A 25,731-nucleotide genomic window follows, 5' to 3' on the forward strand; every position below is an offset into this window, starting at 1 on the left:
AAGAGACCATGAGGATAAAATCAGAGAGATTAGAGCTAACACAGAGGCGTACTGACAATCTTTCTTTCCACCAACAATATGAGACTGGAATAGAAGGGAGAACCAATAAAGGTACTCAAGGTACCCTCCACCACAAACCATCAGGTAGCTTGAGTACGGATGAAGAGTAGATGTAGATGCATGACCATCTGTCTGTACAATGAATCCATAGACATACCAGTCTTTATTCGGTAGGTTAAAGTCACATCCAGCTAGTACTGGATGATCTGTGTATTAACACGTTATTGACCATATGCTTTCTTTGGATGACTCTAGAACTGTCACAGCAGAATCGGGTGGTCATTTAAAACATCCAACAATTAACATGGTTTCACTTAAACCTGTTACATGTGACCTGATAACTTCACTGTCACACTCAACTTTGACCTCACTGGAGACGGTATTTTTGTCAACTGCAATGAATAATCCCCCTCCTATGGCCACCATTCTGTCTTTCTGATATACGTTCCATGATTCACAAAATATCTCAGACCTTTCCAATTCAGGTTTCAGTCAGTGACCTTTCCAATTCAGGTGTCAGCCAGCTCTCAGTCCCAAGAATAATTTCAGGGTGAGAACTTTCCTGATAGGGAGTAAATTGAGGAACTTTATTATGAATACTTAGACAGTTTACTGATAAAATTATGACTGTTAAAATGACTTTATTCTGAATGCCATTTGACTTCTCTTGTTGCATATCGACCGGCAAGTGTTCGTCAGAGCACTTAAACTACTGCCTAGCCTGAAAGAACCTCATGTGCACTCCACAAGTATTCTATTGTCTGAGTAGCTGCTTCCCTTGTGTAGTGCACCCCTGACCTATCAAGGGGAGTGATCCTCCATTCGGCTCTAAAGGAAAGGACCCTAATCAACTCTAGGAACAATGCTGCAAATTGCTTATGCCACCCATGCAAAGGCAACAATCTTCACCACCTCTACCAGCCATCTGTACAAACTGGGGATCACCTCAGAACCCATGTGACAAGCATCATTAGTGCTAACATGAGCCACAACTTGCAGATGACTACACCCTGCACACTTGATAGCTGTAGGCAAGGCTGTCTCCATATCTCAGATGAGACCCCCTGGCAGACATACCAAGTGCACATTGGCTTTCTTTCCAGTCCTGAACACTATCTGCTTATGGGGCTCCATAGCGCACCTAACATTGGAGCTCCCAAGAACTAGTAAACCTCTCCCTCTGTGTACCTGCTCAAACCCTGCTGACGGAGTGGCCACCTGTCCACTCACAGTGTGAATGGGTGAGGCCAGGCAACTGACCTCCACATTGGCCCTCCGCCTCGAGTAACATGAATGCGTTACTCACCCTGCTGTGATGGCCCCAGATCCACCACATCAGGTGCACTAGCAGGTGCCTCAAAAGCAGAACCCATAAGCAAAACAAGCAACAACTGAAGTGTCCCATGCAACTTGCCAGGTTCTCCGCCACTGCTACACCCTGAGGCAGCAGCCTGAAGGTGACTGACCATAGCCAAAAGCACATTCAGCTGTTCGTAGACTGTAGACAGCTCCTCCTGCATCTGCACACAGCATCCTAGCATGACTAGAAGAAGTAAAGTACAACAGCAGACAGAATTCTAGACATGCAACTTGCTACCTTGCTGATTTGTCACCAATAGACGCTGATGCATTAAAGAACTGTTCAGTAACTTCTGTGCTACAGGCTGAATGAATTTACACCTACAGAAATGTGAGATTAAACCACAAACAGAAAAAACACGTATGAAATTTAAAACATATGCTACAAAAAAACACAGAAAAAGATAAACATTTAACTTTCCATTGTGCAGTTCTACTCATATATCTGCCGAGAGCTGGAGCCAGACTCAGGAAAGATAAGCTTATGACAAGAGGAGTGCATACAATTTATTAAATATTTAACTGCTGAAGTTGGCACACTATCCTGGGCCAACAAGAAGTTCAGGTCAAAATGCAAGCTATGGAATGAAACACTGTTTTATGGGTCACATATACATTTTCATCAAAAAACATCAGAGACAACTACTTCAAAACTGGCACAAAACTGCTTCAAACTCATAAAATTCTGTATCAGGACTGTCTTATAAATGTTTCAGAAACTCATTCCAACTGTTACAAAACTAAATCATAAACTGGTCTGACACTGATTCTTATAGACATGAATAACACTCAAAAACTTTGTATACATTGTTATTATTATCACATTTAAAGGTTTATAATGAAAAATTATATTGTCAGGAAGTTTTGAGTGTGTCAGTAAGTTCTGCATAAAAGAATTTGGAATTGTTGAATATTAATTTTTTCCTACAAAAATTTGTAAAATTGTTTAAAAAAATTGGCTTTCAAAATTCACAAATTATAAGTAAACTATGTAAGTATTCTAGTTGCCTTCCTTTATGAACATCTGATACTGAAGTGTTATTAAGTCAGGCATAAAGATGTCTTTAAAATCAAGCCAAAGGTTGTGAAAGTTTGAAATATTTACGTTTTTAATGACTGACAATACTGTTTTAATTGTTTTCAAGAGATTTCTTTGGTGTGAATTTGTGTTTGTATGCAAAAATTACAGAATTGAATTTCTGCCTTCCTGGATTTGAAATTACTAAACTGGCTGTTCTGAAATATGTTTACACTGAATATCAAAGTGCATAAGTTTGTAATTTAGCATTTGAAATGAAATGATGCACTTTTTCATCTGCCAGTCATTAAATTACTTTAAATAGTATTGAACAATGATAAAAAGTTAAGTTTGACAGTGAGAAACATAATCACAAATGTAGAACACATAGTAAAAATACAATGTATCAAACATACACGTAAAAATAAATATTGCATAATTAACTTGAAAAGTGTAGCGTCTACTCTATATGACTTTGTGTCAGTTATTTCATTTTTAGAGGTATGACTTGTGTAATATCAGCTCACTCTACACTTGATAAGAAAAATTTTAAAATTTGAAACTAATGTTACAGTATATGGGGATTTGGCTAAAAAAAATGGCTCTGAGCACTATGGGACTTAACATCTATGGTCGTAAGTCCCCTAAAACTTAAAACTAATTAAACCTAACTAACCTAAGGACATCACACAACACCCAGTCATCATGAGGCAGAGAAATGGGGATTTCAACATAGAGTTGTCTGGCTCAGATAAGTCCAATTCAAAAACATTTATTATATTGTACTAACAATAGCACAATGCTAAGGAATACCCATTTGGACAATATTACAGTTAGTTTCTCAAGAGGCCTATAAATTGTTAGCATAGCAGATGAATGTATTGGAGATGCTCAATAAATACTTTATTACTGAAGTAAATGAATTAAGATGTAAAATTAACCAGTCAGAAACATCTGCAAATGATATACTTTCTGGTCAGCTTCCTAGAGGACATGAATTCCTTTGGGATCTTGTCACACACTTAGATACAGTTAATGCTATTTCAAAATTTTCTAAGTCAAAAAGCATGGACTGCTACACAACAGAAAGGATAATACCTCTTATTTGCAAACCATCTGGTTTTATGATGAATAAATGCCTTGAGTTTGGAGTTCTCCCCAACCAGTTCAAAATTTCAGAAGTTATATTTACATACAAAAAGGGGGAAAAGCATCTCTCTGAGAATTATAGGCCAGTGTATATTGTTACAATTTCCTCCAAAATATTTGAAGCAATTTTTCACATACAGCTCAGCAACTACTTGAAAAACGTAAGCTTCTTTGTAGTAGACAGCAAGATTTTCAAAAAGGAAAAAATACCACGTATTCAGTCTTTGAATTTATTACTCAGACATGATCTGCATTTGAAAATAAGAATACAGCATCTCTTGAGTTATGCAATTTGAGTAAGACTTTTGTCTGCATCCCCTATGATATCTTACTAGCCAAATGACAGTATAATGGCATATATAATACAGTATTAGAAATAATTAAGTCTTTTCTTAATATAAGGAGCCAATTTGTGTCAATTGAAAATAAGCGTACTTCCCTGAAGAAAGTCATATCTTGTCTGCCTCAAGGCTCTATTCTTGGGCTATTCTTCTTCACTGCTGCAATTAACAATCTGTCACATTATGTTCGGCTTCAGTGTTATCTGCCATGTGGATGACACAACTTTACTTGCCACAGATCAAGATAGGTTAAGGTTGTGCCAGAAATCACAGGACACACTCTCCTTAATACTAAACTGGATCGCATCTAATAAACTACTGTGCAATCCAGAGAAAACTCAACACCTGCTGCTGTACTAAATAAAGACATGGAAGCAAAATCTGTAAAACTGCTTGGAATACATATTGATTCCAAACCAAACTGGCAACCCCATATTAATCATGTCTGCAGAAAGATATCAAGGGTGTCCTATCTCATATGGAAATTGACTGATTTAGTGAGAAATGAATATTTCATGATAGCTTACTTCGAACTTTTTCAGTTTCATATATCCTACGGGCTGTTGTTATGGGGTTACTCCTGCCATGTCAGTGATATACTGTATTACTGAGTCAATAAAAGTTGCTGAGAATAATGTGTAAGGCTGGTACAAGAGAACACTGCTGCCCTTTTTTCACTAAGACCAAAATGATGACAGTGATAAATCTTTGTAACTATGTATCATTTATATATATAGCAGGTTTTGATACCGGAGAGAACATACATTGTCGTGATGCCAGAAATTAGATGAGTATTGATATTCCTAGACATAGTCTGACAAAAATGAGCAGTTAACACAAAGTGAACTTTTTGAAACTTTTTTCATTAATTGACACATTGAGTAATGAATACACCTTTCAATAATTTTAGAAGTAAGTTGTATAAATGGTAAATAAACAATCCATTCTGCAGTTTAAAAGAATTCTTGGACACTAGTAGTGTAGGATTTGAGTTTTAGGATCAGGATTATGATTCTGTACAACAGGTTAATATAAGATAAATTATTTGTACTTGCAATGTGAACAGTTATTAATGCAGCAATTGCTTTTGTATATAATGTGAAGCCCATTCTGCTACATGTGGTCAACGGCTAATGAAGAATCTGAATCTGAGCCTTGACTTAAAAGACGTTTCACTGTTATCTTTTGGCGAAATTGTGTGCTTAACATCACACAGCACATTTAATTTCAATATCCTATATACTTTTTCTGAAGCATTAATCGTATTACAATTAACAAATAATTTACCCAAAGTGGTAGGGTGAAAATAAAGAGCTGTATGAAATACTTACTGTAAACTACCTTTATTAGCAAAAGTCACATTTTTAAATTCCATCTATGTGTTTACATGTCTTCATTAGCTATTCCTCCTTCCTGTTACCTCATTCCATGCTTGCTGATTTTTTTCACTGACTAAAAATAAATAAGATGAACCTCCTTTGTTACCATTTTTATTTGAATTACAAGAAGATTATTTTCATTAAATACCAAACTAGCATCCATTCAAATTAATGAACATTTAATTTCTATTTTGAGGTGTTGTTTAGTGATGTCATATCTATGAAATGATAGTTTGCAATCTATTTCCATTATAGTCGTAACTTCCATTTTATGGATAATATTTTTGCATTTGCTCGTATTGTATTTTGTGCTGAATTAATTTATGTAGTTTTATGAAAAAGAGGATATATTTTCATTATAAAATTCTGCTTAAGTTCAACAGTCAAATCAATGAGTTGTTATCTTTATAGGTAATGAAAAACATGTGCGTCCAGAGCAGTGAGGGATTATATGAAAATAATGTATTTTAAAGTTTTCTTGCTTTCCTGGAAAATTTATAGTTATTAAGCCATCAAAATCAATGAATTTTATTTCTTTTAAGTATTTAGCAGATAAAACTGTTGTCTTCATCTCATTTTCAGGGTTACAGGTACCGCTTCCGGCTTATGTTCAATGCAGCTCTCTACTGCCCAGTTGAAGTATCAGTTGACAATCATAAACTATTGGTCATTGGCAGTGAAAGCTCATATTTTGAACCTATTGAAGGTACTGTATCATTACATTTAAGCTTAAATTTTTTTATTCTAAAGTTAATTTATATGGTGGAGCTCAAATTATAGTATTATATTTTCACCGCTTGACATTAAAATAGCAGAGCCATAAAGGTGGCATGAGTTGTTCTAAGTACTTGAATATATAACTGATCAGGATTACAGCACAACTGCAGATGCTGCAAATAATCCCATTCAGACCACTTTCTAAATTACCACTTCGACTAACATGCCCTATTTCTCCTTTATTTCAGTTACTGTTTTCTCAGTCACCCTGTTAAAATATCTTACTTTACACAGTTACAGTTCCTCCACTTACCTCTTTAGTTTCACTTGTGATATTTTACTTTTTTGTAACGTTTTATCTGTTAACAACAAAGTTATTTTTTTCAGTCAACCCTTTGGAACAGCCAAAGTTACTATATAAATTGTTCACATTATTTTTATTCTCAGAACAAGTGTTGTAATTTGTCATATAGTTATTCATTTAATGTGTCACATATTTTATTGGAGATAAATAGTTTTACATCATATTTTTCTGAAACTTTTTTTACCCATAGGCAGTTGGAATATGCGGGGAAACATTGGTGGTATGGTAGCACACCTGATAAGAAAAATACATGTGAACAAGCACAAATCCCAACAAATTATGAAATTATTTAAATGATTATGGTTTTAGTACTGGAAGTAATGATGTGGCATTGTAGTGAGGCTTTCCTAATGATTTTCAGTATAATGAGTCAAGAAACAATTGCCATTTACCTTTTAACTGCCATCCTGTTGTTCACTGTGAACAATACTGTAGGGAATACTAACGTTTTTTAAGAACAGATAGTTGAAAGTACATGTGGCAAGTGTATCATCTTGCAACTGTTGAAATTTCTGAAATTTTCTAAATTACAGAACATGCAAGAAAAAACAAACCAATAGAAATCTGAAGATTCTTACAATATAATCTTTTTTGAAATGTGATAATAGTGATTTTCAATGGAATGATTAACTCAAACATTTGTTGAACATTAGTTACATTTCACAAGACCCAGATCTTCATAACCATCGGTATCCTAAATTATAATTCAATGTCAAAATAATTTTGAAGATCACTGATAAATTTATTGATTTTTACTGAAAAATGACATGTAGCTTTTTCCAAGGGTACAGCTAGTTATTCTATCTACTATTGATGAAACAAATAGAAGTTCAGTTGTTGCATAAACTCATTTGTTTTGCAAGTTATGATCTTTATTTTTGTTCCCCTATTTCATATTTAACCCATATATATTCTTCAGACTGCTGAAATTGTCCACAAGAAGTGGAGCTCTTTAATCCACTCATCTCCCAGGGTACATTAAAAAATGATATCTGATGTGTTTTAGCGTCCTTTGTATTCAAATTTGCATCAACATATATTTTGGTAGTAGACTTACTTCTATCTGTCACTACATTGGGCCAGAGGTGTAACTTTCCTTTGACACATGCATCTTGCTTAGGGGTTATGATTTGGAAACTGGATGATCTATAGCATATGTGTAAATTTTAATGTATACATACTGCACTCTTTCCAGGGAATATTTCTGTGAAGTCTTCAACATTCTTGCTAAATCTAATTTATTGTTAATCTGGCATTGGTAGTTACTGCATATCTATACATAATTTAACTTGATAAATTTCATAAAGCTATTAGTGTCACTGATGCAGTTCTGCCTATTCCATACAATTTCTATTTCATTAACAACATCTTTGTTGTCACTGTAGTTTTCTGTCAGACTGGTTTGACAAAACTCCCTCTACTAGTCTATCCTCTTCATCTCTGCCAACCTACATCTATTTGAATGTGCTTACAAAAATCAAACAATGTCCTCCCACTATAATTTTTATCCCTCAGTTTCCTCCTACACCAGACTGACTATACCTCGATTCCCCAAGGTGTGTCCTGTCAAAGGATCCCTTCTTTTATATTTAAGTTGTGCCCTAAATTTATTTTACCCCAATCTGGTTCAGTGCCTTTTCATTTGTTATTAGATCTACCCATCCATTCTTCAACATTCTTCTGTAAAACCACTATTCAAAAACTTTAATTATGCTCTCATCCAAACAGTTTATCATCCATATTTCAGTTTCATGCAAGGCTGCTTTCTGTACAAATAGTTCCATAAATAGCTTCCAAACATTTAAATTCACATGTATATTTGACGTTAACAAATTTCTCTTTTCCTGAAATATTTTTCTTGCAATTACCAGTCTGCATTTTATATGCTCTCTATTTTGACTGTCATCTGTTATTTTGCTGCCCAAATAGCGAAACTCATTTACTACTTTTAGTGCATCATTTCCTTATATAATTCCTAAGCAACCCTAGATTTAAACTGACTACATTGCATTATCTTTGTCAAGCTCTGTACATTCCATTCAACTGATCTTCCAAGTTCTCTGAAGGAGTTATAGTGTTATCAGCAAATGATGAGCTTCTTATAAGGTTTCATGTTTTGCTGGCATTGATGACATGTAAGAGCAGTTCCCTTGGAGCTGAAATGTTCTGCCAAAATGACCCTTGATGTTTAAATTTCTTTGCCCTGACCTTTAATTTCCTTTTCAAATTGCTCTTTGGTTTCATTTATTCTTTCATTCATCATGTTCTGTAGATTCCAAGACATAAAAGAACTCTCATGTATTTTTCATGAGATAAACTGTATTAACAACAAACTACCACTATACTTAGTGGTGTGAGTAATGCTTATTCTAACTAAATTTAGTGATGCAATTTGGATAAAAATCTGGAACTTTAAAAAAAAGCTGCTGGCTCCTCAGTTACATACAAACATACGTACTTACGTACACACATACAAACACACATACATACATACATTAATCCTTGTTTCATAGATCCTTAGATCATAAATACGACATTTTGTAATGATGTGGAACATGTCACTTTAACCTTACCGTTCTTTACACAAAATAATTAATTAATTAATTAATTTTTCAAATGTTGGTTGGCTATCTGTCAGACTTTTAATGCTATTTTGCAAATGAACAAACATTTTTGTGGTAGCATAATTCAACCCTTTCTGTGCCAAGATGAGATTTAATCCAGAATAGTAATGATCACCCTTGTTTCTAGTGTTGTAGCTATGCACTTTGCTGTTATTTTTGAATTGGGGTGGGTTATTGACGACAAATTTCGTAAGTATGTATTGTAAAGGTACTGTAAATATCCCAAGTTCCTTAAATAAATCTCTGCAAGGTGATCTTGGGTGGTCTCCAGCTATTATTCTGATACTTTCTCTCTTAATGACAAATTGTCCCAAAATGTAACGCCATATGAAAGCAGTGAATAAAAATAGTCATAGTAGGCTAATTTACTGATATGTTTATCACCAAAATTTGCAAGAACCCTAATAGCATAATTAGCTGAACCTAACCGTTTCATCAGATCATCATTGGGTTTACTCCAGTCCAATTTCTCATCAATACACACACCCAGAAATTTTGAATATTCTGCTTTCACAACAGACTTCCATCCATAGTCTATATTTATCAATGGTGTTATGCCATTTATTGTACAGAATTGTATAAGTTGTGTTTTCTCAAAATTTAGTGAGCGTCCATTTGCTGAGAACCACTTAATAATTTTCTGAAAGACATTATTTACAATTTCCTCAGCTGATTCTTGTTTGTTGGGTGTGTTTATTATAATTGTATCATCAGCAAAAAGAGCTAGCTTTACATCTTCATGCATATAGAGTGGCAAGTCATTAATGTATATATTAAGAACAAAAAGGATCCAAGACTGAAAACTGAGGGACATCATTCTTGATACCTCCACAGTTAGAGGACTCTGCTGATTTTTGCAGGCTATCTGTACTGTTAATTTCAATGTTCTTCATTCTTCCAGTTAAATGTGAATTAAACCACTTGTGCACTGTCCCACTCATACCACAGTACTTTAGCTTATCTAGAAGAATCTCATGAGTCACACAATCAAAAGCCTTTGAGAGATCACAAAATATCCCAATTGGTGATATTTGGTTATTCAGTGCATTTTGTATTTGATCAGTGAAAGCATATATAGGATTTCCTATTGAAAATCCTTCCTGAAAACCAAACTGACATTTTGTTCGTACTTCATTTTTACAAATATGTGATGCTACTCTTGAATACACTACTTTTTCAAGAATTTTAGATAAAACTGTCAGAAGTGAGATTTGGACTATCTGGAAAAATGCCTTGTTTCAGTGAGCTACTACAAATATGGCTGAGAATCCTACTTATTTGTTGGGACAAGCTTTTAGTACTCTGTTGGAAATGCCATCAATTCCATGTGAGCTTTTACTTTTGAGTGAATTTATTATTTTCCTAATTTCATAGGAGAGGTGGGTTGAATTTCAATTTTATCAAATTGCATAGATATTGCTTCTTCCTTATAGTGCTTTGCATTTTCTAATGAATAACTGGAACCTATTTTCTCTACAACACATAAAAAAACGATAATTAAAAATGTTTTCTACTTCTGACTTCTTGATAACAGTGCACTGCTTTCCTGTACCATCTGATTAGGAAAATCAATAACTGATGTGAAATTGAAAGAATACAGTTTCCTGTGCCCTCAGTTGTCCTGTTTCCCTTTTAACAATATTCCAAATTGTTTTAATTTTATTGTCAGATGAGCTAATCTCAGACGCAAAGCACACACTTTTGGGCATTTTAATAAATTTTCTTAATACGGTGCAGTAGTTTTTATAATGTTTCACTGTTTTGGGATCATTACTCCTCCTAGCTATAAGATACATTTCCTTTTTCTGTTTACAAGATATTTTTATCTCTTTAGTAAGCCATGGCTTTTTGCATGGTTTCTTACAATTATATTTCACTGTTTTCTTAGGGAAACTGTTTTCAAATATACTCACAAAGGTATCATGAAATAGGTTAAATTTTAAATTAGCATCAGGTTCCCTGTACACCTCATCATAGTCTAACTGTTGTAAGCTTTCCCTAAAATTTTGAATTTTTAAATCGTTAACTGAATACAATATTTTGGAGGACTGTTTGGCATTACTGTATGGAGCTATATCATATACTGTAACTAGCTGTGCATCATGATCAGACAGACCATTCTTAACAGGAAAAGTTTTTATTTGATTAAATTTATCTTGGTCTACGAAAACATTATCTATCAGTGCACTGCTTTCCTGTACCACCTGATTAGGAAAATTAATAACTGATGTTAAATTGAAAGAACCAAGTAATACTTCAAGGTCAAGCTTTCTATTGGACTCTTTCAGAAAATCTACACTGAAATCCCCACAAACAATAATTTTCTTTTCTCTCTCTGACAAATAGCACAACAAAGGATCCAAGTTTTTCGAAAATAGTCGAAAATTTCCCAACGGAGACCTATACAAGGATATGATTATAAAAGTGCCATTATTTAGTTTAAGCTAACATGCACATGCTTCTATATGTTGCTCTATGCAAAAATTTTTAGTTTCCAAATTTTTCACACTGTAACAGATTTTAACAAATATGGCAACTTCTCCTCTCCCCATAGTGTCTCTATTTACATGTTCTGAAAGCTTATATCCACCTACATTTACCATTTCTATACCTGTGACTATATAATGTTCAGACATGCGTAGTACATCTATTCCACCCTCAGTTTCTAAATATTCCAAACAAACAAGAAGCTCATCTACTTTGTTTTTTAATCCCCTGATATTCTGATGCAATATACTAACATATTTTTCACTGTGGTTTTTTGAGAATCTTGTGACATGCTAATATTATTTTTCACTGTGCTGTTGTAGACTCTTGTGATATTTTAATATCTCTTGTACCTGCCTGTCTGAACTTCTCATTAAGCTTAACTTCAATCAATGTTGGATGATTGGACTTTGATCTTAGCCTAAAAAAGTACTCTCATGAGATTCAGTACCCCCACCCCCCAAAGATTTTGCCATCATCCCAGCCAGCTTACCCTTCCCTTTCCTGTTGAGATGCAAGTCTCGTCTTGTGAAGTCCCACCTACAAAATACCATCAACAGGAACCAAACCTATGCCTGACAAAGTAGCCACCCAAAGCAGCTGATATAGCTCCATATTAACCCTCCTGACAGAGCTGTTCAATTGGGTTCAATCATACCGCATGAAAGCAGAAACCAAGCCAACATTTGTATGGTTCATTGCAGATGCTATTTTTACCAAGTCCACCCACTATCACAACATAATCCTGCTTTGTGTATAGCCCATGTTTATCTCATGTTGATAGCTTAATATTTACTTCATTACATAGCTATTTTGCAAAGAAAATAGTTACCTACACCTGCAGATAGAGTGGCAAGAGTTATACAAATAGACAAACAAATCAAAAAGGTGAAACGGGTATATCTTCAAAAATGATGGTAAGTCACAGGTTCTTCGGGCTAATGAGTACCGTGTTGAAAAACCTCTTGATTACAGTCTCAGTATAGTGGACAAGAAACACTAAAGCTCAACTTTAGATTATTATCCACAGTAAAATTTCCTATGAGGAGTAAAGGACAATGCACAGCTATTGAGAGTTTGTCTTTAGACCTATCAACATTCAGTAATTTAGCTGCAAAACCGATATTCAGTGGTTTATCAGGTAATGGTGGACATTTAACAATAAAAGTTAGTGACCATTTAGATACAGATCATTGCAGGAAAGTACTGTATTGGTAATCATAAACAATGACTCAATTTCAGTGATTAGCGAGTAATTACGGTGAGAACACTGAAAAGAAATGTATAAAGTAAACAGTGTTCATGGAAAATGTAACTCTTTTTTAAACATATTCCTACAGTATATTGAGTCTTGATTTCTCCTAAACCAAACAGTGGCAAAACTGGATGGAAGCGTGGAGTTGACAAGTCCTGGGAATAAAATATCTTGTGCTAGGAAGAGAGAACCCTACAAATTTCTGAAAACGAGCAGTAGTCAAGATTTAAAACTTCATTACCACCAGTATTTTTGAATGATCCACTCTGTACAACATTCAAAAAATCTAATACTCTTAAGACTAAGACAAAAGCTATTTGGAATATTGACAATGATATGAAAAGGATAGATTGCTACTCACCATATAGCAGAGATTTTGAATCACAGACAGGCACAACAAAAAGACTACTAAACACACAAGCTTCTTGCCAGAAGGCCTTGATGTGAAATAAACACACACACACACACACACACATATATATATATATATATATATATATATATATATATATATATATATATATATATATATATATATATATATATATATATATTCACACAAATGCATGAACATTACCACAGTCTGTTGCTGCCAAGGCCAGTATTCTTTTTGTTGTGCCTGTCTACAACTCAACATCTCCACTATAAGGTGAGTAACACTGTTCTTTCCATAATATTGTCATTATTCCATCCTGGATTTTCCATCGTTCTGTGTGGAACGTTATTAAACAAGAAACCATTGGCAAAGTTGTTACATATATTAAGACAAAATACAAGTTCAATAACACTGAGACAAGCAGATTATTTGGCGATCAACATATAGAAATGTGTGCTTATGAATTAATGCTGAAAAATAGTTCACTTTTAACTGTAACTTTATGTAGTTGACCACTGGCTAATTTTTAAATGTTTGTGAGGAATTTGAATGACTTACTATGCTAACTGTCAGACAGCAGCAAGCAGTTAATAGTCTGTAGTGACATTAGTGCAGATTTTCTAAATGATTCTGATGGGAAAAATGATGTAGAATCTTTATTTGGATCCTACAATTGGATCTCAGTAATTAACTTTCCAAAATTGTTGGATAAAGAGAGTAGGACACTAACTAATAATGTTTTCTTTGGTGAAGCTCAAAGCAAGAAAATAACGGTTTTCCCAATAACAAATGTTCTCTCTGATTATGATGCACAGTTAGTTAAGATGAATGAAATAGTGCCTTAAGTAAATATACTCCTCACTGGAAATTTGTTAGAATAATTAATAACTCCAGGACAAATATTTTTAAGAACAGTTTCCAAGAATCACATGGGATTTATACTGTAACAATTTTTAACATAAAATTTAATATATTCCATGATAAATTCTCCTTGTTATTGGAAAATAATGTAGTTCATAAGATAATCAGAAAGGACACTAAACAGCCATGTAAAAAACCGTCAATCACTAGAATGATTAAAGTATCTTGTGGAAGGAAAAGGGAAATGTATCTGTTGGCAAGAAAAAATAGAGGTCCTGCAATTGTTGCACACTACAAAATCTACTCAAAATTACTTAGAAAGGTTATTAAAAAACAATGCACATGCACATAATGTCATAAATCAGTAATTCCAACAGTAGACTTATGGCTATATTTAATGTGGTGAAACGAGAGACAGGACAACCAACCACAGTACAAGATAACATCACTTTTGACCTGAGTGGAATGGCTATTAATTATGAATCACAGGCAGCAAATATATTTAATAATCATGTCTTAAATGCAGTAGAATATACAGGGTGGTCCCGAATTCATGGTACAAACTTTAATGGTAGGTACAGGACATTGTAACAAGGATTTATTGTATAGGAATGTATAGTCGCAGGTGACGCGGTGAGGCGTAAACAGGGGAAAGAGAAATGGAGTGATCGGTTGGTGTCACTGCCGGTAGAGGGCAGTAGATGAACATGATGTATCGCAGTAGGGACAAGCGCCATTCACAATTGTGCTGCCGTAGACGATGGGTGACTTTACGTATGCAGAAAAAGCAGACATGCATTACATGTACGGCCGTGCAAATGGTAACGCCAGAGCTGCGTTACGAATGTATCGCGCGGAGTATCCTAATCGACGAATGCCGGATCATAGAATTTTTCAACGGTTACATCGTCAACTTTGTGAAACAGGTACGTTCGACGTCAACAGACATGACGCTGGTCGATTAAGAGCTGTACGCACTCCACGACTGGAAGAACGCATCTTGAACATAGTGGCTGATAGACCCGAGTCAAGCACAAGAACTGTTGCGCGTGACGTACATGTGAGTCATCAGACTGTATGCAGAGTGTTAAATGAAAATCGCTTACACCCCTTCCATTTTCAAAAAGTACAAGCATTGAATCCGGCAGATTATCCTCTTCGCGTGAACTTCTGCCAGTGGTTGTTGCAGCAATGTGCGTTGCAGCCGGATTTCGTAGGTCATGTGCTATTTACAGATGAAGCGACATTTTCACGCGAGGGTGTCTTTAATGCGCACAATTCCCATGTGTGGGCAACAGATAATCCACATGCAACGCGTCCACATGCGTATCAACAACGTTTCGGTATTAATGTGTGGGCTGGTATTGTGAACGACTTTTTGATTGGGCCATACTTACTACCCACGCGACTCTGTGGCGAAAGCTATCTTATTTTTCTGCAAGAAGTGTTACCAGAACTGCTGCAAGATGTTCCGCTCGCCATTCGTAACCGCATGTGGTTTCAGCACGATGGAGCGCCAGCACACTTCAGCACTGCTGTACGGAATTACCTGAATGCCACGTTTGGTGCTAGATGGATTGGGCGTGGTGGACCAGTCCCTTGGCCACCCCGATCTCCTGATTTCTCTTGCCTCGATTACTTTTTATGGGGACATCTTAAGAGCCTTGTTTATGAGACTCCAGTTGACTCAGATGAGGATCTCGTTGCTCGCATATCTGTAGCTGCTGCAGGTGTGCGTGAAATACCAGGCATCTTTGAACGTGTACGCCAATCGCTGCACCGACGCTGTCAAGCATGTATCGCTCATGGTGGACGCAATTTTGAACACTTACTGTAAACATGACACTTGTCAACAACGATTTCAATAAAATCATTCGTTTTCCTTTCGGCCGTTATTTCCCCTGTTTACGCCTCACCGCGTCACCTGGGACTATACATTCCTATACAATATATCCTTGTTACAATGTCCTGCACCTACCATTAAAGTTTGTACCATGAATTCGGGACCACCCTGTATAGGGACAAACTGTTCAAGAGAAAAATCACAGCAGTATGCTGAAAAAGCAACTCATAAAATTCTGTCATATGAATTAAAGGTATTATATATTCCCCCCATGAACCATGACCTAGCTGTTGGTGGGGAGGCTTGCATTCCTCAGCGATACAGATAGCCATACCATAGGCGCAACCACAATGGAGGGGTATCTGTTGAGAGGCCAGACAAACGTGTGGTTCCTCAGGAGGGACAGCAGCTGTAGTGATCTGAGAATTTCTGTGAAAATCCTAGAACCACTCAGCCTTCCACCATCTCAAACACACAATATTCTAGATATGAGTGTGGGATGGTAGAATCCTACCTACTTCGTGTCACATGTTTGTGTGTGCAGGTTAAAATCAGTCATGGGAAGAAAGTAGACACAGCGGTCAAACGGCACCGACAAATACCTGTCGAGCAATAATTTCTGTCTTTGTTATACAAGCTTCATTTTTGAGTTGAGGCAAAGCATAATAATATTACAGGATCTCATTCTAATACTGATAGGATATTTACCTTTCCTCCATTTAGCTATTCCCTCTTTCCCTAAAAGAAATATGTCCTCTTGAATTACTTCTTGTTGTGATTCCTATTCATCATCTTCTAACACTGCTTGTTCTGTTCCTGAATCATGACCATTTTCATGTACACAAGCCTCATTCTCTCAGTCAACAGTAACACTGTCAGGATCTTCATCCTTCAATTCATGGAACCATTCCAGCCATACTTCAGGTGTACTATTAAACTCTGTCGTAGGTTTTGTTTATCTTTGACATTTATTCCACAAACTAAAAGTGTAGAGAATATTTACTTTTTGTAGTAAAGTATTCTGCCTTGAGATGACTGGGTGTTGTTGTGTCGTCTTCATCATCATCATTCATCCCCATTATGGTCAGAGGAAGGCAACGGCAAACCACCTCCATTAGGAGCTTGCCTAGTACAGCGGTGAGGGTCTCCCGCATCGTTCCCCTATGCTCTGTAAAGAAGCATGGACTTCATTTCCATTTTTTTCCATTCTAGATAAAAATTAAAGTAACTGTAGTTACTTTTGACATGCCTAAAATTATGCACATGAAATTCAGATTTAATCTAGGAAAGCAGTGAAGTAACATACACTTACTTCATTTCAGATTGTAGCAATAATTATCATGTGGATGAGCAGTTCTCAAAGGTAAAATGTTTCATAAACAATGCAACTACCCCTCGTATTTTCATGTCTGTCATTTTACAGTTCATGCTACACACAAATATAGTAACTGTTTTGTAATCCTCTTCAGAGAAGTTGTTTCAAAAGACAGAATTAGTAATTTGACCATAATTTTATTGTATAATCATTTTTGTACCATCATGGTCTACAAGCATTAAGATAGATGACTTTGTTCCATTAACTGACTGTGTAGAATCAAACCTTTCAGGGGTTTTATGAGAACTTGGTGGGTATGATATTGCTTTCATATTCAGTAAACCCTTCTAATATAAAAATCCTTAATAACCACAGAAGCCAAACAACGTGTGCATTGAGTGTTTAACATTAGCAATAGCTTGCATATTGTTGCTCTCAGTCTATTCAGTAGCTGCCAATAGAGGCTTCTCCACATCTCATCTGAATTTTCCAGAAAGCAGATCAAGTCTACAATGGACCTCCTTCCAAAACTATCTGCTATTTTCGTGAGGGGCACCATAATCTACCTAACATTGGAGCTACCAATAACAATCAATCCCTCCCTCTGTGTAAGTTTGGACCTTGCAAGATGGTCAATTCCAGTCCTAACATTTACTGCTTCAGTCATCATTTTGACAGTGGGTGACACTTCATATCTATTTCTAAAGTGTATGAGGCCAGCAGTATGAGCAGTATGTCCAGTACACACATATTCCATTCACCTAAAGGTCCACATCCTCACCATTGTCTACCATTTACCCTCTGGTTAGGATAAACCAGCTGTCAAGGTAACTCATAAAATATGGAAACTGTCTTTTATGTAAAATAGTACATTAAAGCACAAGGCTACATGGAATGACTGACCATTTCTTAATTTTTTTGTTTAAAAAGTCGCAACTTCCTCATAATGCCAGCTTATTACAGAAACAGTGTTTACTGACTGTAGCCTTACATTAACAGGCACATATTGTTTTAAAGCACAACACACTCACTTAAACAAAGCAATATGTTATTAGCTCATAAAACATTTGTAACCACATCTCTGAAAATATGTCTATTAAACAAACAGCAGATTTTCATTTCAATTAAACATCAACTTTTCAATGTCTTTCAAAAGCAATACTTTGGAGAGGTTCAGTTAGGATGTCAGCAAGGTGTACTTGAACTGGCATTGTTTTATGGTGAACTAGCCATGATTCAATTCATCAGTGCTGAAATGATGCTTCACATCACTGTGCTTGCTTCTTCTTGACATTGAACTTGATTTTATAATTTCTATTGCACTTCGGTTATCCACAAAAAGTGTTGTTTTGCTGTTTTTATTTAACAATTCTTCTATGAAAGTATTCAAAACCACCACCTCTTGACAACATTGAGTAGCAGACATGTATTCTGCCTCTATAATAGGTAGTGCAACTACACACTGTTTCTTGCAGTATTGGATCATTATTGTACAAAAACATATATCCTGTAGTGTTTTTTCTATCTTTCTTGTCACCTGCAAAATCTGCATCATAGTAAGTCATTTTTCTTGTTCTTGTTTTTCTGATGAGTAGAATATTTTATTCCCTGTCACTGAATTCAGATATCTTAAAGTTTTCCTCAGATTTTGAGTGTATGTGGGATCTGGATTAGTCATTGATCTGCTTTCATACCTCACTTCATATGCCAAGTGCAGTTTTGTTTTCCATGTTAAATACAATAAAATACATATCACATCACAGTATGGAACATCTGACTTTGCTCCATTGATTGAAGTTGGAGTTGTTTCAGTTTTTGATTTTTCCATTCTGTACCTTTTCACCACTTCTTTAGCACTTTTTCATGAGGAATATAAATACCTTGTTTTGATTTCACATCCATGATATATTTCTGGTTTTTCATCAGTTGTAATATCAAAATTTTTCTTCTGTTTTTTGCAGGAGATTTTTCATTTGACAGGTGTCATATCAAAATAGAATCCTGTCTTCAACATGTACAGTAAGACACAGTTTCTTCTCAGTATCTGATTTGAAAATACATTCGTCATATTGCAGGTGCATGAGTTTTCATTCTTAAGACTCTCACTTAGTTTCTTTTTCTTATTACATTGCAGAAGAGCTTGTTTCAATCGATATACTGCCTTTTTAAGCAGGCAAAATTTCGTGGGTGCTTTGTATCTATGTGGAATATCCATGAAAACTTGTCCTTTCAGATCACCATTAAAAAGTCCGCCCCCGGTGGCTGAGTGGTCAGCGTGACAGACTGTCAATCCTAAGGGCCCGGGTTCGATTCCCGGCTGTGTCGGAGATTTTCTCCGCTCAGGGACTGGGTGTTGTGTTGTCCTAATCATCATCATTTCATCCCCATCGACGCGCAAGTCACCGAAGTGGCGTCAAATCGAAAGACCTGCACCAGGCGAACGGTCTACCCGACGGGAGGCCCTAGCCACACGACATTTCATTTCATACCATTAAAAAAAGGCTGTTTTGACATCAGACGGCATAATTACCAAATTTTCTTGTGCAGCAAGTGCAAATAGGAATTTAGGGAATTTTTTTGTACAGCAAAAGTAAACAAATCTTTAAAATTCAATTTGTTTGATTCTACTGACATTGTCGTGCAACTAGCCTAGCTTTGTACTTTCCATTATTCTTTTTCTTGAAAATCCATTTTTCCTGTAATTATTTTTTTACATGTGCGGGGTCTTTATGAACCAGAGTCCATGTTTTATTTTTCTTCAATGATTCTTTCTCTTCACTTATAGAACTGAGCATGATATAATTGTCATATCTCTTTGGAAAATTTATTTGACATCTTGTATTCTTCTTCTGGAGTTTCTCTTCTGGTTAATTGTTTCTTTCTTCTTCTTTTTCAAAATCTTTTCTTTTTCTTCTTCATAGTCTTTTTTTCATTCTTGCTCTTCCAAAATTTGTTTCTCTGCAGTTGCATTTACTCCTTATTCTTTGCCGGCTGGAGTGGCTGAGCAGTTCTAGGCGCTACAGTCTGGAACCGCACGACCGCTACGGTTGCAGGTTCGAATCCTGCCTCGGGCATGGATGTTTGTGATGTCCTTAGGTTAGTTAGGTTTAAGTAGTTCTAAGTTCTAGGGGACTGATGAGCTTAGAAGTTAATTCCCATAGTGCTCAGAGCCATTTTAAACCTTATTCTTTGGTTTCCTCATTTTTGTCTCAACATATCTTGCTTCAGAAGATTTTCCAGTCTTAGGATTCCATATGACACAGCCATTGTCATATATTCTACATGGACAGTCATTCACCTCATACACTCAGTTGTTTTAAATACGCAAGTCATTCTATGAACACCACACATCCAAAAATACCCAATCTTGACAAATGTGGTTCTTCTTCCATGCCAAATTTGAGCTGGTATCACATCAACTGTTGCAGGACTGTAGTTATTCATTTTACCCTAAAGTCAAGAGTGATGATAAATGATAACAATGCAAGATACTTTTTTTTAACTTTGCACAAGAAATCGGTAATGAATATTACTCACTAGAAAAGCTAAAAATAATTTTTAGCTTTCATATAAGAGATCAGTAATGAATATTAGTTACCAGAAAAACTAAAAATAATCTAAAATATAAAGCCATCTCTCAACTCCATGGACTCATGTCAATTCCTTAACTGCCAATCTGTGTCTCCGATATGCCGCCACAGTAGCCCCTGCCTCTTTTGAGAATGGAATGGTGGGCAACTGGTTGTGTGACATTGCTCAGGGTAGAGCACAGTTGTACCATTTCCATATGGGAGTGTTATTACCAGCTGAGTCCTGAGTCTCTGTTAAAATGAGGTAACAACTGGCTACCACTGACCCCACTTTCTGCTTGCAGAATCTGAGGGCAAAGGGAATAGAGTTTTGGGGCATATCTTCCACCCTGCATGAGTGAACATACCTGTAAAATGTCTTGATGCTGTAAATGGAGATGGTGGCCAAAGTTGGTGAAAATGATATTGGCAGAGGCTCTTCTGCTTGTGTCTGTCAGACATATATCCGTGCTGGGCCAAAGAGCAGGGCGCCTGGTATGTACTGGTTGGTATGTTTAATTTTCCAACCTGCTTGAGTAATAATATCTGGTTTTGAATGTTGGTGAATTGTACCTTGAAGATGTTGCTGATGGGATTGCATTGTTGACAGACTGATTTGGTGAAGCTGTGGTGGTGTTCTCTGAGGGTTGTTTGTTTGGTGGGCCTTGCCTTGGAAAAGCCGCATGTGTCATCTCAGGAGACTGACATAAGTAGAGTTCACCCTCTCAGCAGACACTGATGTGGCTTGCCATCTTGCAGTATTATAACAGGGTGCACGCCATGTTGTAATACTCGATATGTCCCCATATATGGGAGACGCAGTGGTGGCTTGACTGCACCTACTCACAATCACAAGTGTGAACAGTTTTGGGGAGTTGTAACCTCCTGGCACTCTATGAGGTCTGCTGGGACATGAATTTGCTGTCTGTAAACTAGGTGAATTGGACTCAGATTGAAGTCTGCTTTAATAGCTGCTGTTAAGTGGATTGCTATGACAGGTAATGCATCAGTTCAGATAATGTTGTTGCACATGAGTGCTGCTTTGAGTGTTCCGCACACCCACTCCACTGTTGCATTACTCACAGGATGGAAGTTTGTAGTCTTGAGCTGGGAGATTCAATATATTTTTGTGAGTTTTGTAAAATGCAAGCAATCAAACTGACAGCCATGGTCCATGGCTGTTGGAACTCCATATCTGGTGATCCACATGTGAAAAAAATTCTTTACATCTACATGGATACTATGCAAACCACATTTAAGTGCCTGGCAGAGGGTTCATCAAACAATCTTCACAATTTTCTATTATTCCAACCTCGTATAGCACTCGGAAGGAACAAACACCTATGTCTCTCCATAAGAGCTCTTATTTCCCTTATTTTATCATGGTGATCATTTCTCCTTATGTAGGTTGGTGTCAACAAAACATTTTCACATTTGGAAGAGAAAATTGGTGATTGGAATTTTGTGAGAAAATTCTGTCGCCTTGAAAAACACCTTTCTTTTAATGATATCCAGTCCAAATCCTGTATCACTTCAGTGACACTCTCTCCCATATTTCATGATAATACAAAATGTGCTGCCCTTCTTTGAACTTTTTCAGTGTACTCCGTCAGTCCTATCTGGTAAGGATCCCACACCACGCAGCAGTCTAAAAGAGAATGGACAAGCATACTGCAGGCAGTCTCCTTAGTAGATCTGTTACATTTTCTAAGTGTCCTGCCAATAAAATGCAGTCTTTGGTTAGCCTTCCCCACAACATTTTCTATGTGTTCCTTCCAATTTAAGTTGTTCATAATTGTAATACCTAGGTATTTAGTTGAATTTACGCTCTTTAGATATGACTGATTTATTGTGTAATCAAAGTTTAATGAATTCCTTTTAGCACTCATGTGGATGACCTTTTCCAAATTGTTTTGAATTTGTTTTAATCTTCTGATGACTTTATTAGTCAATAAACGACAGTGTTATCTGCAAACAACCTAAGATGGGTGCTCAAATTGTTCCCCAAATCGTTTATATAGATAAGGAACAGCAAAGGGCCTACAACACTACCTTGGGGAACACTAGAAATTACTTCAGTTTTACTCGATGACTTTCTGTGAATTACTATGAACTGTGACCTCTCTGACAGGAAGTCACAAATCCAGTCACATAACTGAGACAATATTCCATAAGCATGCAATTTTACTACAAGCCGCTTGTGTGCTGCAGTATCAAAAGCCTTCCAGAAATCCAGAAATACGAAATGGATCTGAAATCCATTGCCAATAGCACTCAACACTTCATGTGAATAAAGAGCTAGTTGTGTTTCACATGAATGACAATTTCTAAACCCATGTTGACTGTGTGTCAATAGACCATTTTCTTCGAGGTAATTCATAATGTTCAAACACAATATATGTTCCAGAATCCTGATGCACATCAACATTAATGATATGGGCCTATAATTAAGAGAATTACTCCTACTACCTTTCTTGAATATTGGTGTGACCTGTGCAACTTTCCAGTCACTGGGATGATTGTTAAGTATGCAGCTAATGCATCAGCATACTTATGTTGGCTGCTGTTCTTGATTCAAATTCTGGAATATTTACTTTGTCTTCGTTTGTGAAGGCATTTTGGAAGGCTGTGTTTAGTAACTCTGCTTTGGCTGCACTGTCTTTAATGGTGTCTCCATTGTTACCACGCAGAGAAGGCATTGATTGTTTCTTGCCACTAACATACATCACATAAGACCAGAATCTCTTTGGATTTTCTGCCAGGTTTTGAGACAAAGTTTCATTGTGGAAACAGTTATAAGCATCTCACATTGAAGTCCATGCTAAATTTCAAACTTCTGTAAAAGATCGCCAATCTTGGGGATTTTGTGTCTGTTTAAATTTGGCATGTTTGTTTCATTGTTTCTGCAACAGTGTTCTTACCTGTTTTGTGTACCAAGGAGGATCAGCTCTGTCGTTTGTTAATTTATTTGGTATAAATCTCTCAATTGCTGTTGATACTATTTCTTTGAATTCTAGCCACATCTGGTCGACACTAATACCATTAATTTAGAAGGAGTGGAGATTATCTCTCAGAAAGGCATCCAGTGAATTTTTATCTGCTTTTTTGAATAAGTAAATTTTGCCAGAATGAGACTTTCACTCTGCAGTGGAGTGTGTGCTGATATGAAACTTCCTGGCAGATTAAAAGTTTCATATAAGTGCACACTCTGCTGCAGAATGAAAATCTCATTCTGGAAACATCCCCCAGGCTGTGGCTAAGCTATGTCTCTGCAATATCCTTTCTTCCAGGAGTGCTAGTTCTGCAAGGTTTGCAGAAGAGCTTCTGTGAAGTTTGGAAGGTAGAAGACGAGGTACTGGCAGAATTGAAGCTGTGAGGACAGGTCGTGAGTCATGCTTGGATAGCTCAGATGGTAGAGCACTTGCCCGCAAAGGCAAAGGTCCCGAGTTCGAGTCTCGGTCCGGCACACAGTTTTAATCTCTCAGGAAGTTTCAGGTATATTTTGGGTTTATTTTTGAAGGATTTGGGGGGTTACAATATTCAATCTTGCTATGACAACCCTGTGTTCACTAATCCCTGTATCCGTTTTGATGCTCATTATTAACTCAGGATTATTTGCTACTAAGAGGTCAAGTGTGTTTCCACAACTGTTTACTATTCGCATGGGCTCAGGAACTAACTGCTCAAAATAATTTTCAGAGAATGCGTTTAGCACAATTTCGGATGATGTTTTATGCATACCTCTGGAATTAAATGTGTTTTTTGCTGACATATCGAGGGTAATTTAAAGTGACCACCAACTATAATCATATGAGTTGAGCGCATGTTTGAAATCAAACTCAAGTTTTCTTTGAACCTTTCAGCAACTGTATCATCTGTATTGGGAGGTCAATAAAAGGATCCAATTATTATTTTATTCCTGTTGCCAACAATGACCTCTGCCCGTACTAACTCACAGGAACTATCTACTTGAATTTTGCGACAAAATAAACTACTTCTAACAGCAATAAACACACCACCGCCAACCCTGTTTAGCATATCCTTTCAGAACACTGTTAAGTTCTTCCCAAAAATTTCAGCTGAGCTTATCTCCAGCTTTAGCCAGCTTTCTGTGTCTATAACAATTTGAGCAGCAGTGCTTTTTATTAGCGCTTGGAGCTCTGGTATGTTCCCAACACAGCTACAACAATTTACAACTGTTATACCAATGGTTCCTGTATCTACGTTCTTCCTGTGTTCGGCCTGCACTCTTTGTGACTGAAGTTCTTCTTGTGTTTTCCCAAGACCCTCTAACCTAAAAAACTGCTCAGTCCACACCACACAGCCCCTGCTACCTGTGTAGCCACTTCCTGTGTATAGTGGACACCTGACCTATTCAGCAGAACCCGAAACCCAACCACTCTTTGGCACAAGTCGAGGAATCTGCAGCCTACATGGTCACACAACCATCTGAGCGACTGAGTCAGACCCTTCACTCGGCTCTGTACCAGAGGTCCACAATCCGTCCTGTTGACTACGCTGCAAATGGTCAGGTCTGCTTTCATCTTGCAAGCATGACCGGCAGCCTTACCACTTCTGTTAGCCGCTCGAAACCAAAGAGAATCTCTTCTGATCCAAAGTGACACATGTCGTTGGTACTAATGTGAGCAACCACCTGCTGTTGGCTGCACCCTGTGCTCTTCATGGCATCCAGGAGGATCCGTTCCACATCTGGAATGACTCCGTCCAGTATGCACACAGAATGCACATTGATTTTCTTTCCCTTCTTGGCAGTCATGTCCCTAAGGGGCCCCATAACGCTGCTAAGGTTGGAGCTCCCAACTATCAATAACCTCACCCTCTGTGATTGACCGGATCTTGTAGGCTGAGACGTTTCCTCTGAAACAGGACAGGTGACAGCATCTGGCTCAGTGACAGTGTCAGCCACAGACAGCACCTGGAACCTGTTTGTCAGACAAACCAGGGAGGCCTTACATGCGGCAGCCTGGGAAGTCTTATGCCACCTGCTATGCCC

General features: G+C 36.9%; 1 protein-coding gene across 1 annotated transcript in view; it reads left to right on the plus strand.

The window, feature by feature from the left end:
• The window catches only part of LOC126237152 (uncharacterized), a 235,017-nt gene that overhangs the window by 120,403 nt on the left and 88,883 nt on the right, over window positions 1-25,731 (plus strand). The window contains exon 6 of the mRNA XM_049946997.1: window positions 5,889-6,012. Within this exon, the coding sequence (XP_049802954.1) occupies window positions 5,889-6,012 (124 nt within the window). The remainder of the gene's footprint in view (window positions 1-5,888; window positions 6,013-25,731) is intronic.

Source organism: Schistocerca nitens, chromosome 2 (genome assembly GCF_023898315.1).
Source record: "Schistocerca nitens isolate TAMUIC-IGC-003100 chromosome 2, iqSchNite1.1, whole genome shotgun sequence".
NCBI lineage: Eukaryota > Metazoa > Arthropoda > Insecta > Orthoptera > Acrididae > Schistocerca > Schistocerca nitens.